The sequence below is a fragment of the Ovis aries genome, chromosome 7, assembly GCF_016772045.2.
Source record: "Ovis aries strain OAR_USU_Benz2616 breed Rambouillet chromosome 7, ARS-UI_Ramb_v3.0, whole genome shotgun sequence".
In the NCBI taxonomy this organism is placed as follows: domain Eukaryota; kingdom Metazoa; phylum Chordata; class Mammalia; order Artiodactyla; family Bovidae; genus Ovis; species Ovis aries.
Genome location: NC_056060.1, coordinates 58084954 through 58100259, shown reverse-complemented (window position 1 = coordinate 58100259; position 15306 = coordinate 58084954). Strand labels below are relative to the sequence as shown.

The 15306-nt window shown below is 35.3% G+C and overlaps 1 protein-coding gene across 22 annotated transcripts in view; it reads right to left on the bottom strand.

Annotated features, from left to right (window-relative positions):
- GABPB1 (GA binding protein transcription factor subunit beta 1) overlaps positions 1-15306 on the bottom strand; it is a 67091-nt gene that overhangs the window by 19340 nt on the left and 32445 nt on the right. For 12 of the 22 annotated variants that reach the window (XM_060417992.1, XM_060417997.1, XM_060417990.1 and 9 more), the window contains 5 exons: positions 12901-13008; positions 7566-7733; positions 5768-5962; positions 3762-3873; positions 3261-3374 (listed from right to left, as the gene is read on the bottom strand). In XM_060417992.1, coding sequence (XP_060273975.1) covers positions 3261-3374; positions 3762-3873; positions 5768-5962; positions 7566-7733; positions 12901-13008 — 697 coding nt within the window. Of the gene's footprint in view, positions 1-3260; positions 3375-3725; positions 3874-5767; positions 5963-7565; positions 7734-12900; positions 13009-15306 lie in introns of all 22 variants that reach the window. The other 10 variants (XM_060417984.1, XM_060417982.1, XM_060417987.1 and 7 more) reach the window with 1 other exon arrangement.

Here is a 15306-nt window from a genome sequence, read left to right as displayed (position 1 = left end):
CCCAGGTCTCCTGCATCACAGGAGGATGCCAAATTAAATTTATGACTTACACAATTGTTTCATCATCTTTTTCTGGCCTCACCTGTACCAAGATAGAGCTGCTGCTGCTGCTAAGTCGTTTTCAGTCGTGTCCAACCCTGTGTGACCCCATAGACGGCAGCCCAACAGGCTCCCCCATCCCTGGGATTCTCCAGGCAAGAGCACTGGAGTGGGTTGCCATCTCCTTCTCCAATGCATGAAAGCGAAAAGTGAAAGTGAAGTCGCTCAGTCATGTCCGACTCTTAGCGACCCCATGGACTGCAGCCCACCAGGCTCCTCCGTCCATGGGATTCTCCAGGTAAGAGTACTGGAGTGGGTTGCCATTGCCTTCTCTGCTAGTAATTATTTAATATAACTATGAAAATCAGCATAGGCCTATGAACTCAGGAACTGAAACAAAAATTTTTTAAAAACCAATTTAATAAAATGAACATTAGCACCAAACTCATCAGGGTATAATGAGACTTATCAAATTACTTTTTTGTACTTCTATTAGACAAAGAATTATGAAAATTAAGCATGGAGATTAAAAATTTAATCAAACAAGTTAAATGTTTAGCAAAACAAAGGTTTATGAGGAAAGAACAAAACTGGAAATATTTACATAAAAATACTAGTAAGGAAGTAATTTAGTAACAGACTCTAATCAAACATTGGCAATCCAAAGTTATATTTGCTTGTAACATCAAGAAGACGGAGGTAGCATTGGGTTTCACAGTGAAAGCATTATACTAGACTGATTTCCTTTATGATGTTCTCATTCAACTAACATTAAGATTTGTTTTATACATCAAAGATGTTTCTAACATAATCATGAAAGAATGTTTTAAAGCCATAGTTCAAATGAAACAGCACGGTTCCCTAGACTATCATAAGCACCAATTTCCTATATATATGACCATATATGCCAGCTAGCCTCCATTTCAAATGCAGTTCACTTGCTGCTAGTCTGGTTATGTAGTATCAGAAGACATGTTTACTGTACTACTTAGCACCAGTAAAAGGAAAGAATCTGAGCAGTACCAATTTGTGTACTGAGGGTTCTTATATTTTGTTCTTTAGCCATTTAAAAAGGACAAAAAGGAAGACATTTATTTCAACAGACTGTTTCAACAGATATACCTCAGAAGTAAAAGTAGTGATAATGACAAATATTTATTCTTACCACAAACCAAATTATAACCTGAAGAAACTGCATAGAGGAAACAGTGTATTTAGTAGTCACAGACACACAACTTAGGAATAAGTCAGACCTTGAGCACAAACTTCCTTTCATCACTAAATAGCCTTGCTACTTTGTGCAAAACTATTCAACCTTTACAAAACCTCAATTTCATCATATATAAATGGAAGTATTAGTTAATTTCCCAGATCCTGAGATGTCCTTGAAAAATCATACAACATTTCTAAATTAGGATGAGTCTGACAACTGCTATCAATAGAAACTAGACAGCCAAGAGGCAGAGAAATAACTTGACTGAGCATGTGCAAACCAACCTGTGAGAAGATATTTCTTTATGTGATTACACACCTCAGCTGAGTTGTTTATACTGGTGTCAATGTACTCACCTGAACTTAAACTTAATTCAAACTCTTAAAACATCTTCAGAAAGATCCCACTATGATGTAGCAGTGAAATGAAAAATTATTCTGTTCACAGAAGATTGTAAGTCACATGCAATAAAAGTCAACTATTACTACCAATTCTCTCAGACTAGACCACACATAACATTTTCAAAGGTTGAAGAAAAGTTATTATGACCAATTCATGGAGCCAAAAGTCTAAACGCCAAAACTTTCAGCTGACTTTGAAGAAAGGATTCATTTACAGTGATATGTACTTTAATAAAGGCAAAAAAATTTACAAGTTTAATCAAACAGAAACCCTCCAATGAAATTAACTTTCTTTGATACGCTTTTGCAGTTACAAAGGTTCTAAAGAGATCCTTTAGCATAGGTCATAAAAGCCACACTCAACAGGATGATGCACATAAGCTACTCATGTGAAAAGGGGATTCAGAAAAATCTTCAGATTCCCAAATACAAAGGTTTCGATTCAAACACTGATTACAATGCTAAAGAAGCTGGAGAATGAAGAAATGTTTACTATCACTAGTTGGGAGTGGAGGTGTGGGGAGAAGGGAAGGGAGGAAGGTAGGGAGGGAGAGAGAGAGAGAGAAAGGAGAGAGATAGGTACTCCCTCCCTGAAAACTACATCCTCCAATCATCACCTTAAAGACACAAATCCAGTAATATCTACCTTCAATCATTTTGGTGAAGATTAAATGAGATCGTAAATAAAATGTCTGCCACAGTGCAAAGCACACACCAAACTGAACTGAAAGCGCACTCAGTAAACATGCAGTGAATTGCTGTTGTTATATGAGTAGTCACATTTTTTAAAAAATTAATTTAAATAATGAAAAACAACAAATTATTTATTTTCATAAGCACTGTCCAAATACAGTAGCTTAAACTACAGTAAGAAAAATAATTTTGTGGAGTTTTTTTAAATTCTTCAATTAAAAAAAAAATTTCACTTACATAATTACAGCAAGAACTAGTTTGGTTAAGTATTGGGTTGGCCAAAAATTCTTTGGGGTTTTTCAATAACACCCAAATGAACTTTTTGGCCCGCCGAATTTAATAAGGTAAACCTTATAATATAATATAAGGTAAACCTTCTCTAAATTGGCTATTAATATTGTCTGTAATCATTTAACCCCAGGTTACCCTGTAACGGTGGTTGTGGGTATGCTACTTCCTAATTTTGTAAGTCATTAAGATTTTATGTCATTCTAATAGAACTGCCAAAATTTTAAAGTTATGAGAAAGACAGCAAGTTCATATATATTTATCTACTTTTGACACAAAGTCATAGACTAGTAAAACAAAGCTAAACTGGGTAAGCAGATATGTTTCCTGTGAACCATACAAGTTTGTTTCTAATTTTAATTAACTTTAATTGATTGTCAAAATTTTATATCCTTTTAAAACCCAGATTTTCAGCTTCGCATGAAAAAAACAGAACCTGGCGACATGGACCAGGCATCTAATAAAATCAGCTGAGCTGGTAGCGTGCACCCTCATCCGGCCCGACTCTTCTCAGATGGCCATAAACTCAACCCTACCCTCTTTCACCTTTTAAATTTTCTTCCTGGCCTTTGTCAATATTTGAATCTCCAACTTCTGATGTACAAATTTTGACTTATTTTTCTAACCTGGAGTTTCGGAAGAATTGGACAATGGAGCAGATGCTTCAGCTAAGGCAGCTAATGTAGCTAATACTGATGTAGAGGAGTTTCCAAACTGAACAGCAGACACACCCGTTTCATCTACAAGAAAGGAGAAAACAGGTTTGAATCTTTAAGGAATTTAATCTAGTGCACTTTTCTGACAAACTACTTTACTTTATTCAATTGTTAAATGAAGCTTAGATAGTATTAGTTTTGTGAAACAAGCTTGGATAGCATTCGCTTTTGAAAGGTCATATTGTAGTATGTTTTGCAATATCACCTTTCTATAGATTCTTTTTCTCATGAAAGTTTGATTTTTGTCAATTATAAGAAAGAAAACCAAGGTGGCTAATATAATCTTACCCTTATTCTCCAACAGTCCTTTCTTAAAAGGATGTATACCTACTAAAGCATAAAATCCCAACAGCTATCCTATATGCATCTCAATACCTGTTGCCTTGGATGAATTTTCTGAAGATACCAGACCTGTTAGGTTCACCACCCCTCCAGGTCCAATGATAAACTGCGGTGTTGCAGCATGTATCGTCACAGTGTCGGGGCTCTCTGGGTTTGTGTTGATTTGGTTCTGCATAGCAATCTAGGCAACAAAGTACCAGAGCTGTTCTCAGAATTACAGAACATACAGCAGACTTTTAATATCCCACAAACACAAATATAAAGGAACGTTCTGTAATCTAAGAAGAATTATATAATACAAATGGAAAGCTTTGTTTATGGTCTATTGAAAGTACAGAAGTAAATCATAGGTATGGATTTATATCCTAATTTTCCTCATTAGATAAAGCAGCAAAAATCCCATGCGAGGAGAAATTAGTATCTGAGAGACTTTTACAGAACACAGTTGAGGGAATTCCCTGGTGGGCCAGTGCTTAGGACTCTGTGCTTTCAACACTAAGGGTGTAGGTTCAACTCTTGGCTAGGGAACTAAAATCTTGCAAGCTGTGCAGAGGGGAAAGAAAAAAAATAAAAAATACATATATGTATGTATCTATTACAACTGACAGATATTCTGCTGCCCTGTAGTTACAGAAAACAAATTATTTAAATCAAAATTATGTTCTCTACTATGTTTGGCAATATATAACCCTACCTATAGAAAGCACATCCTTCCCAACTGTTCTCCAGCCTCAATTCTAGGCCCCAAACTGCAGTCAGAAGAAAAAAAAATTGAAAGAAGCACAGAATGTGTTTATTTCCCTGAATATACAACGTATTTTAAGTAACTAGGTGAAGTTCAAAAGACTTATATGGTCTTATAGAAGAGTTCTACTGAGAAGAAGAACAAGAAGCAGTAAGTAAAGAAGATAATTTACATCAATGTTGTCTAGTTAAAGAAAAGAGAAGTAATGTTGGTTATTAGGAAAACTTGTTGAAAAGCCATAAATAACTGTGTTCATAAACAGACTTTTTTGAGGATGGTGAAAAAATAAACCAATCAGAATGATGAAGACTACTATTACTCACCAAGGGGACATTATTATGGTTACTTAAAAAAAACTTCAGTGGGAGGACAACAGAGTTGAAAAATGATATGGTATCCACACATGCAACAAAATAATTAAGAGAATAAAATGTCTAGAAGGGAATTCAGAACCTTAAAAACACCGAAAGTCATCATTGTATCTAATCTTCTAATGTTACATGCAAAGACTATGGTCTTATAATTAGGAAAATAAACAGTAATGAACAAAAAGGAAGTGAAAGAGGAATAGGTCTGTCCAAAATAATGTCCAAAATGAAAAACTATAAGCTAAATAATACCCTGAGGAAACCAGGGTCAAAAAAGAAAAATCTATTCTGTTGTTCACTGCAACACTATTTTCAATAGCTAGAACATGGAAGCAAGCTAGACGCCCATTGACAGATGAATGGATAAAGAAGTTATGGTACATATACACAATGGAATATCACTAAGCCATAAAAAGAAAAAAATTTGAGTCAGTTCTGATGAGGTGGATGAATCTAGAACCTATTATACAGAGTGAAGTGAGTCAGAAAGAGAAAGATAAATATCATATTCTAACACATATATATGGAATCTAAAAAAATGGTTCTGAAGAATTTATTTACTGGGCAGCAATGGAGAAACAGACATAGAGAATAGACTTATGGACATCGGGAGAGGGGAAGAGAGGGTGAGATGTATAGAAAGAGTAACATGGAAACTTACATTACCATATGTAAAATAGATAGCCAACGGGAATTTGCTGTATGGCTCAGGAAACTCAAACAGGGGCTCTGTGTCAACCCAGAGGGATGGGAAGGGAGATGGGAGGGAGGCTCAAAAAGGAGGGGATATATGTATATCTATGGCTGATTCATGTTGAGGTTTGACAGAAAACAACAAAATTCTGTAAAGCAACTATACTTCAATTAAAAAATAAATTTTAAAAAAACCTATAAGCTAAATAGTTAGATCATTCATATGACAGAGATCTTTCTTATTTTCTTAAGTTAAAGCCAAAAGTTACCTGTAGTATCTCTGCTAAATCTTCATTTCCATTGTCTATTGAAATATCAAATGCAGTTTTACAAAATTTACTTTGCGTGTGTACATCAGCACCATATTTGATTAAAAGTTCCACCACCTCTTGATGATTGTGTTCCGTGGCCCAGTGTAAAGCTGTCATCTTCAACATGTCTTTTGCATTAACATCAGCACCATGCTATAAAAATTCGAAATAAGAAATCTCTAAAATATGAAGTATAAAAAAGTTCTAATATGAAAATACTAACCTCTGTGCTTTAAACCAAGAATTTGCTACTAACATGATCAACTCTTATTTCTGTGTGCTGAATAATCTACCTGTTCCCAGAATCACCATACATCTGTTACTTAGTCAGTTTCCTATCATGCTAGCTTTCCCAACTGCCTTCTTTCTAATTTCTCAGGAATACAGCAATTATTCTTTCAGCCACCCAGTCATGAGCATGAAGGGCTAAAATGGCATAAGGAGTGAAGGAAAACTATATAGCTTCCTCCAAAATCCTCCAGCCCCTTATTTACACAAAAATATCCTTTGCTTTCAAAACCAATGCAATATAGTGAATTAATAGGGATCTCTCTAGAGGTACACTGTTCATAATGGTGGTCATTAGACATATGTAGTCTGAATACAGATGCTTTGCATATAAATACACAGGAATTCAAAGACATCACACCAAAAAAAGGACGTAAAACATCTCAGTAATAATTTTATACTGATTAATATTGAAATAATTTTTATATATACTGAGTTAAATAAAATATAATATGAAAAACATTTTTTTTTTACTTTTTTAATGTAGTTAATAGAAAATCTAGAGTTACATGCAATTTGTATTTATGGCTTCCGCTGTATGTTTTTTAGATAAGTTGATCTAGAGGCTGGAATAAAAAAGATTAAGAATATCTACATCTAACACTCTCTGTTTCAGAATTTACTCTTTGGCATTTAGATGATTAAAGCAAAAGCCCTGTCCCTACTAGTTTGTTTGTTAACTATCCAAACTAACAATCCCTTCAATGTACATGTAAAATGTGTTGAGTAAGACAAAGTTATGGGTCACTGACCATAGCAGAGACCAAGATCCAAGAAATCAACTGTCTGACTTACCTAAAAACATGCATACAAGTTTTTCCCCCCACAAAATAAAACTTTAAGATAATTTTCATTTAAATAAATGCTTACACACAAAAAGTGAGATAACAGGCATAGAAAAGGCAGACATTCAATCAGACTGAGACAGGCTGGGACCTGAGACCCTTTGCTGCAGTGCCTACACCTGGACAAACATCTCCTCTAGCAACAGAATACAGAGAAACCATAGGGACTAAAAATAACTGCATGTGTGACTGGGGCAAATTATGAACATTAAATACAAAACGACCAAAATCCCAACTGCTACTTCTGAGGTGTTGGGAGCAAAAGCTGGGTACTACACACAGCTCCACCAAGGAGGAGGGTACACCACTCAAGCAACCCTCCTACCTAATGGCTGGACTGGCCCCTACCCTCACCCTATTTAAGGGACCAGCTTCTCCCTCCTCAGAGAATGAGCAAGAGAACCTGTTACCTGTTTCTACTCCCTCATGCTGAAGCACAAGTCCCTAAAAAGCCCTGTCTGAATTTCTTGTCTGGCCTCTTACTAACTTCTATTGATTAAGGAGTCCAAGGACCCTAGCCAGTAACAAAACTAGTTCCCTTCTCCCTCTTACAAAACAACTATGGTTTTATAAACCTTTGTGGGCTGACTTTCAAAAGCAGAGTACAAAAAGAGAACACATACCTTAAGCAAAACTTCCACTATGCTGGCGTGGCCCTCAGAGGCGGCCATATGCAATGGCGTTCGGTCCACTTTGGTTCTGGCATCTCTACTTACACCAGCTCGGAGCAGTACTTCTGTGGTGGAATAATGTCCATACTGTGCTGCCAGATGAAGTGGAGAAGTTCCCAGCTACACCACAAGAAAAAAAAATCCACATGTGTAGTCATTTTTAAATATAATTCTATTTCTACCTTCTATTTTACATATTGTGTCCACAGAGCAAACAGATTATCTTTTTATCAAATGTTAACAACAGTAACTCAAAACTTTTGAAAAGGAGTAATTTTTGCTGATCAAAGTCTCTTCAAAGGAACCTTCAAGAAGTCCCATTCGTTTCTCAGTGAGGAAGAAAAGTCAATATTTCATTTAATTCAAACGTGCTTTATTTTTTTTATCAGATAAATAGTCTAAACAAAATTAATTTCATCAGCAATTAGAGTCTGAGAAATTTTTGAGTACTAGGATGTTTTCCCTATATTACTCACACAAAACTTCTTTTCATCTATGAAACTCATATCAAATAAATGTTAGTGTATATTTTTACATTAAACTGTTTAATAGGAATTACAGCACCTCAGTAATCTTTTTAAAGGAGTTCATACAGTCATTTTTCAAGGGAAAAATCTGATCTGAGGTGCACTGCCAAAGGTGAGTTAAGACAGATCCAAAATTCACAGCAGAAACTAATACAACATTGTAAATCAACTATTCAGTTCAGTCGCTCAGTCATGTCCGACTCTGCGACGCCAAGAATTGTAGCATGCCAGGCCTCCCTGTCCATCACCAGCTATATGTGCCAATAAAATTTTTTTAAAAAAGAACCATGTCAATGTATGGCAAAAACAATACAGTATTGTAAAGTAAAATAAAGTAAAAATAAAAATTTTAAAAATAATAAAAAGAAAAAAAAGAAAAGAAAAAAATAAAAATTTAAAAGAAAAAAAAAAAAAAAAGAACCAAAACAGAGCCCAGTTCTGAAATTGATTCCATGTGGCCCAGTCACTACATTAACACAACATTCATACCGGGGAAATACATAGTAATATATGAAGAAGAGCTTTATCAGAGGTATAATTTTTAATAGGTCAAAATTAGAATTATATTATATCCCAAGCATTTAGAAGCACAGGAAGTCCCTATAACTCTATGATTATCAAGGCATTCATTTTAAAGAACCAAGACAGTTCACTAGAACACGTGATCTGCTAACACCACTACAGTAATAACAGCAACTAAGGCTTCTGTTTCCATAGCAAGCACTACTCTAAGGCCTTTACACTTATTATCTCAATCTCCTTATAACATAGGTACTATTACTGTCCTCACTTGGCAGTAAAAGAAACTAAGCACAAAGAGGTTACTAACATGCCTGAAGTCACACAGCAAGAGTCATAATACAAAGCTAGGCATGTGCTCTTAATACATGGTAAAAAGGGAAATCACTTACCCTTGGAATACTTATTTTATTACTATTAAAAGCCTCATATTTTTAAGGGATGGTCATTCCAGCAGATCAAAGAAGATTCTTAAACAGTCCTTTCGTTCTCCATATTCAGTTTCTTAAACTGGCCCTTTCTATACTCTTATATTCTAATATTTAATAAGTATCTCAGCAGCCCATTTAGCAGCCATGAGCTCTACTTAGAATGACAGCTTACTTATTTTTTCTTTACTTATTTTATTTTTTCTTCTTGAGACTTTACCTTTTAGGTTGAAGATACAAAAGATACATCTATATATTCATACATATATGTAGTTTAAAGGGAAAAATTAAGGTAAACACCATCACAGTCTAGAAATAAAACATTACCAAAATTTAAAATCTTTCTACATGCCACCCCCTAAAAAACCCTTCCCTCAATCTCTGAAGTTGGGATAAACATTGTTTTACTTTGCTTTTTTTTAAATTACTATATATCTCTAAGTAATATACTTTGGTTCTGCCTGCTGAGCTTTACTTAAATAGAATCACATTTCATGCATTTCCCTGAGACTTGCCTTCTTTTGCTTAATATCCTAAGATTCACCCATGTTGATGAATTTAAGTGTGGTTCACTAATTTTCTCTCCTTTGTAACTTTCTACCAAATGAATAAGCCACAATTAATTTAACCAATCTATTGCTGAACATTAAAATTTCCAGTTTTTTGTTATTATGAATAATGCTGCTACTAAAAATAGTCTTATACATGTCTCAAGTATATGAACAAGAGTTTCCTTTGGGAATGTTCTTTGAAGTTCAATAGCTATTCCTGAGGGCAGGTACATATTCAGACTTACAAGGTACTGCCAAATTGTCCTCCAAAATGTTTGTATCAATATATGAATCTCCTCACCAATAGCTGGTACTGCCAGACTTCTTAATTTTGTTTTTGCTAATCTGGTGAATACGCAATAGTATTTCATGATTTTACTTTGCATTTGCCCAATTTTAATGTAGCTGAGCATCTTTTCATGTCTATTGATCATTTAAACTTTCGCTTTAGTAAAGTACCATATCAAGCCATTTGCCCTATCTCCTTTGTTATTACTGTCATGGGAATTTCTATGTATTATCGACATTAATTTTTCTTAAGGTTTTTTTGTGTTTTTTCAAGGTTATTTTTTTGGGTTATTAGGTTATACTTCTAATGGAAGTATAACTGATTTACAGTATTATATTAGTTTCAGGTATATAGCATAGTGATTCAGTATTTCTAGATTATACTTCACTAAAAGTTATTATAAAATAATGGCCACAATTCCCTGATATACAATAATCTTTGCTGCGTATCTATTTTATACATAGTAGTCTGTATCTCTTAATCCTATATCCTATTTTGTCCCTCCTGGCTTCTCTCTCCCCACTAGTTTGTTTTCGATATCAGTGAGTCCAGTTTCTATTTTGCTATATATATTTATAGATTCCACAAAAAAGTGGGATCATACTCTATTTGTCTTTCTCTAACTTACATTGCTACAAATGGCAGAATCTCATTCTCTTTTATAGCTGAGTAATATTCCACATCTTCTGTATCCATTTTTGTGTTGGTAGACACTCAGATTTCTTTTATATCTTGGCTATTATAAATAGCACTGCTACGAACACTGGGGTGCATGCAGCTCTTCAAACTGAGAGTTTTCATTTTTTCCAGATAAGATACCCAGGAGTGGAACTGCTAGACCACACTAGCAGTATGATACTAGTGGAACTGCTAGATAGTTCTATTTTTAATTCTTTGTGGAATCTCCACACCATTTTCCACAGTGACTGTACCAGTTTACTTCCCCAGCAACAGTGCACAAGAATTTCCTTTTCTCCACATTTTTGCCAACATTTATGTGTAGATTTTTTTTGATGACAGCCATTTTAACAGGTGGGAGGTGATACCTCATTGGTGTTTCAAAGGCTTTTTTTTGTCTTGATGTACTACAGGATCACTATGATGTGACTAGATGTGTACTGATTGTTTTTATTGATCCTGCTGGAGATTGACTGGGTTACTTGAATCTGTGAGCTATCATCTTTCACCAGTCTTGGTAAATCTAAACCATTATCTTTTAAAAATAATTTCATCCCTATTCTTGCTCTCCCTGTAGATTTATGATCAGATAGATGCTAGACCTTCTCACACACTAGCCTTCATGGCTCCTGACTTCGTTCATATCTTCTATTTCTCTCTGTGCTACACTGTGGATGACTTGTATTTACCAATTTTCTCTTCAGCTGCTCCTCATCTGTTGTTAAAATTTTATCTACAGTCCTTATAAGTCTGCTTAATGCTATCAGTTGTTCCAGTGGGTTATTATCCAAGTTGGTTTGTGTCCCTGTGTCTTCAATTATTTCTGACCATTCATTTTCCGTGGAATTTCACTTGTGGGTATAAAGCCTGGGATGAAGTAGGTCCCTCCAGAAAGGATATTCATTTGCTCATGTCAGAAACCTGGGGAAACTTCTAGTCCAAAGACCACTTTAAATTCATTTTTCACTTCATGGTTTTGCAGAATATGTAAGTATTTATGAGTTAAGGCCACAAATGTTTGACTCCAAATTTACATCAACAAAAATTTTCCTCTCTCCATTTGATACTGAGATCAGGCCAGTTGATTTGTCTTACAGTATCCAACAACAGTGGCAAGGGCAGGCAGGAGGAAGGAAGGGGTGTTTCTGGTTTACCCTTACCATGAAGGTACATCTCTCTGGGATTCCAGTATTATGGGGAAAGGATCTCTATAAGACTTCTCTGTGTGAGCAGTCTCAGGTCTTCCTCTAAAGTCACCTATGCCAGGGAGGTGGGAAAACCAACAAGCGAATAAATGGACTGAGTTGGCAAATGTTCTAAGCGTGAAATTTCTCTGGCTCTGGCCTTCGCTTGGTTTTTCAGGTTGATAATCCCTGTCTAACTCACTGGTGCACTAACAATTTTTTTTTTAATATTCAGTCAAAAAATCTTTATCTTTTAAAGACAGGTGCTGAAGTCTATGGATGAAACAAAATGGTTCCTGAAATTTACTTTAAAATAATACAAAATAAAGAAAGTAAATGGGACTATAGAGAAAACAAGACTCATCTGATTTGATAAATTTTGAAGTGTATGCAGGGGTTATGTGTTTGAAATTTTCCATAATAAAAAAATTTGTTCTGAATAAAAAATTAAAAAGAACATGGAACAAATAAGCTAAAAACAACAAAATCAAAACTCTGGAATTTTTAGTTGTTACCAGTGGGAGAATTAATCCAGATTCTTAACCCTCTATACTACCAAGAACATCCCTTTTGATTTACCTGCAGAATTGAATAGTTATGGTTTTTATCTTCTTCACAATTGCCTTCTATAATTACTAAGAACTCCTTCCCATATCTTTCTTCCTTCTGGGTCATGTTTGTAATATTTTCACAAGTATCAATTGAAATGCAAACATTTTTACTTTTTAGAATCGATTATAACATTAACACCAAATTTGTTTTTTCAGAATTATAAATTCTACCTGTGCTATTTATAAGGCCTTTAAATTAAATCTCAAGCAGCTACCTTTTACATTCACCCTACATTACTGAAATCCATAATTTAAGGAAAAATCCATGGTTGGACAGAATATTTAGATAAGGTTGTCCAATATTTTTTTAAAAAGACTATATGAACCATTCTCCTTAAAAAGCTAGCTATAATTCTAAAACTGCGAACAAATTTGCAAAGAAAAAAATTACTTTTCACCATTTATAAACACAATACTGACTAAACTTTTAACTGGAAAAACAAAAGGTGAGAACAAGAAGAAAGGGAAAAAAATCCCACAACATTAAAATCATTCTTTACCCAGTCTGTAGTAAAAGGAGCTCCATTAGCCATCAAAATACGAACTTCATCATCTTGACCTGCTCGTGCCGCTTCTAAAAGCTTCTTTCCCAAATCTACCAGGGACATCTAAACAAAACATAGATGAATTTAACATCTCCATTCATATATTATGACATGACTTCTTTCCCCTTTTATCTTTATTAATAAGTCATTTCTCAATTATCTCTTTAAAAGGTTGTGATATAGTTCATCTGAAACTACAGATCACACAAAAGTAATTTTTATTTGAACTTTGGAAGCAGACTTTTCTTTCTTATTAAATTTTCACCTAGGGTAATAAAATTAGTAAGCGTCTTTTAATTTCACGGCTGCAATCACCATCTGCAGTGATTTTGGAGCCCAAAAACAAACAAAAAAATAAACTCTGACACTGTTTCCACTGTTTCCCCATCTATTTCCCATGAAGTGATGGAACCAGATGCCATAATCTTCGTTTTCTGAATGTTGAGCTTTAAGCCAACTTTTTCACTCTCCTCTTTCACTTTCATCAAGAGGCTTTTTAGTTCGCTTCACTTTCTGCCATAAGGGTAGTGTCATCTGCATATCTGAGGTTATTGATATTTCTCCCAGCAATCTTGATTCCAGCTTGTGTTTCTTCCAGTCCAGCATTTCTCATGATGTAGTCTGTATATAAGTTAAATAAGCAGGGTGACAATATACAGCCTTGACATACTCCTTTTCCTATTTGGAACCAGTCTGTTGTTCCATGTCCAGTTCTAACTGTTGCTTCCTGACCTGCATACAGATTTCTCAAGAGGCAGGTTAGGTGGTCTGGTATTCCCATCTCGTTCAGAATTTTCAACAGTTTACTGTGATCCACACAGTCAAAGGCTTTGGCATAGTCAATAAAGCAGAAATAGATGTTTTTCTGGAACTCTCTTGCTTTTTCGATGATCCAGCGGATGTTGGCAATTTGATCTCTGGTTCCTCCGCCTTTTCTAAAACCAACTTGAACATCTAGAAGTTCACGGTTCATGTATTGCTGAAGCCTGGCTTGGAGAATTTTGAGCATTAAAAGACGCTTACTCCTTGGAAGAAAAGTTATGACCAACCTAGACAGCATATTCAAAAGCAGAGACATTACTTTGCCAACAAAGGTCCGTCTAGTCAAGGCTATGGTTTTCCCAGTGGTCATGTATGGATGTGAGAGTTGGACTGTGAAGAAAGCTGAGCACCCAAGAATTGATGCTTTTGAACTGTGGTGTTGGAGAAGGCTCTTGAGGGTCCCATGGACTGCAGGGAGATCCAACCAGTCCATTCTGAAGGAGATCAACCCTGGGATTTCTTTGGAGGGAATGATGCTAAAGCTGAAACTCCAGTACTTTGGCCACCTCATGAGAAGAGCTGACTCACTGGAAAAGACTCTGATGCTGGGAGGGGTCAGGGGTGGGAGGAGAAGGGGGTGACAGAGGATGAGATGGCTGGATGGCATCACTGACTCGATGGACGTGAGTCTGAGTGAACTCCGGGAGTTGGTGATGGACAGGGAGGCCTGGCATGCTGTGATTCATGGGGTCGCAAAGAGTCGGACACAATTGAGCGACTGAACTGAACTGAACTGAATAAAATCAGTCTGAATTCTCTGAACATAGCTAGTAAAAAAAAAAAAAAAATAGAAGAGGTAAGAGGTAGAGAAAGCTTGTCTAGAATTTAAAACTAGCAACAAACTGTTTTCACTGGAGGAGTTGCAGCAATAAAATTATCTCACAAATATAATATAAATAAATACACTACCCTCTTTAACTGGTAAAAATTTAAAATAAATCTATCATAATTTTCTTTTGTAACCGTAAATGTGCTCAGAATTTGAAAATAAGTATTTTCAATCCTTGTACAGGCATTTGCATGTATGTTCTTTCAGAAAAGGCACAACTTATATTTAATGAAAATAAGGAAAAGAGAGTCTAACAGTATTATCAATAGAGTATGTGTTTCACTAAGCATCTATAAAGTAAGTAAGTATGCCCTGTACCTGAAATCCTGAATACAAGATATACAAGGTATCTGAAAAAAACTAATGTCACTATCTAGGGGGTGGGTGGGTGTATGTATTGTCTTGAATAAGAAATACTGAAATATCTGTTGGGGAAAGAGCATAACAGGAATACACAGGGAAAGAAAGATTTTAAAGTATCAGAAATGCTCGAATCCAAGGGAGAAGAAAGTTCCCAAATCCAGAAAGACTATTCAATGATGTTATATGTATCCACAAGGAAGGCAACAGGTAGAATTTGAAGGTTGTGTGGAAGGGAAGATAGACAACACCTTAAATTTACACAAGAAAGATGACTGGCGTATGAATTTGTCTCAAAAAGTGAATACTATTTGAGTAGAGGGGAAATAAATTATAAGAGAAGAGTGTCA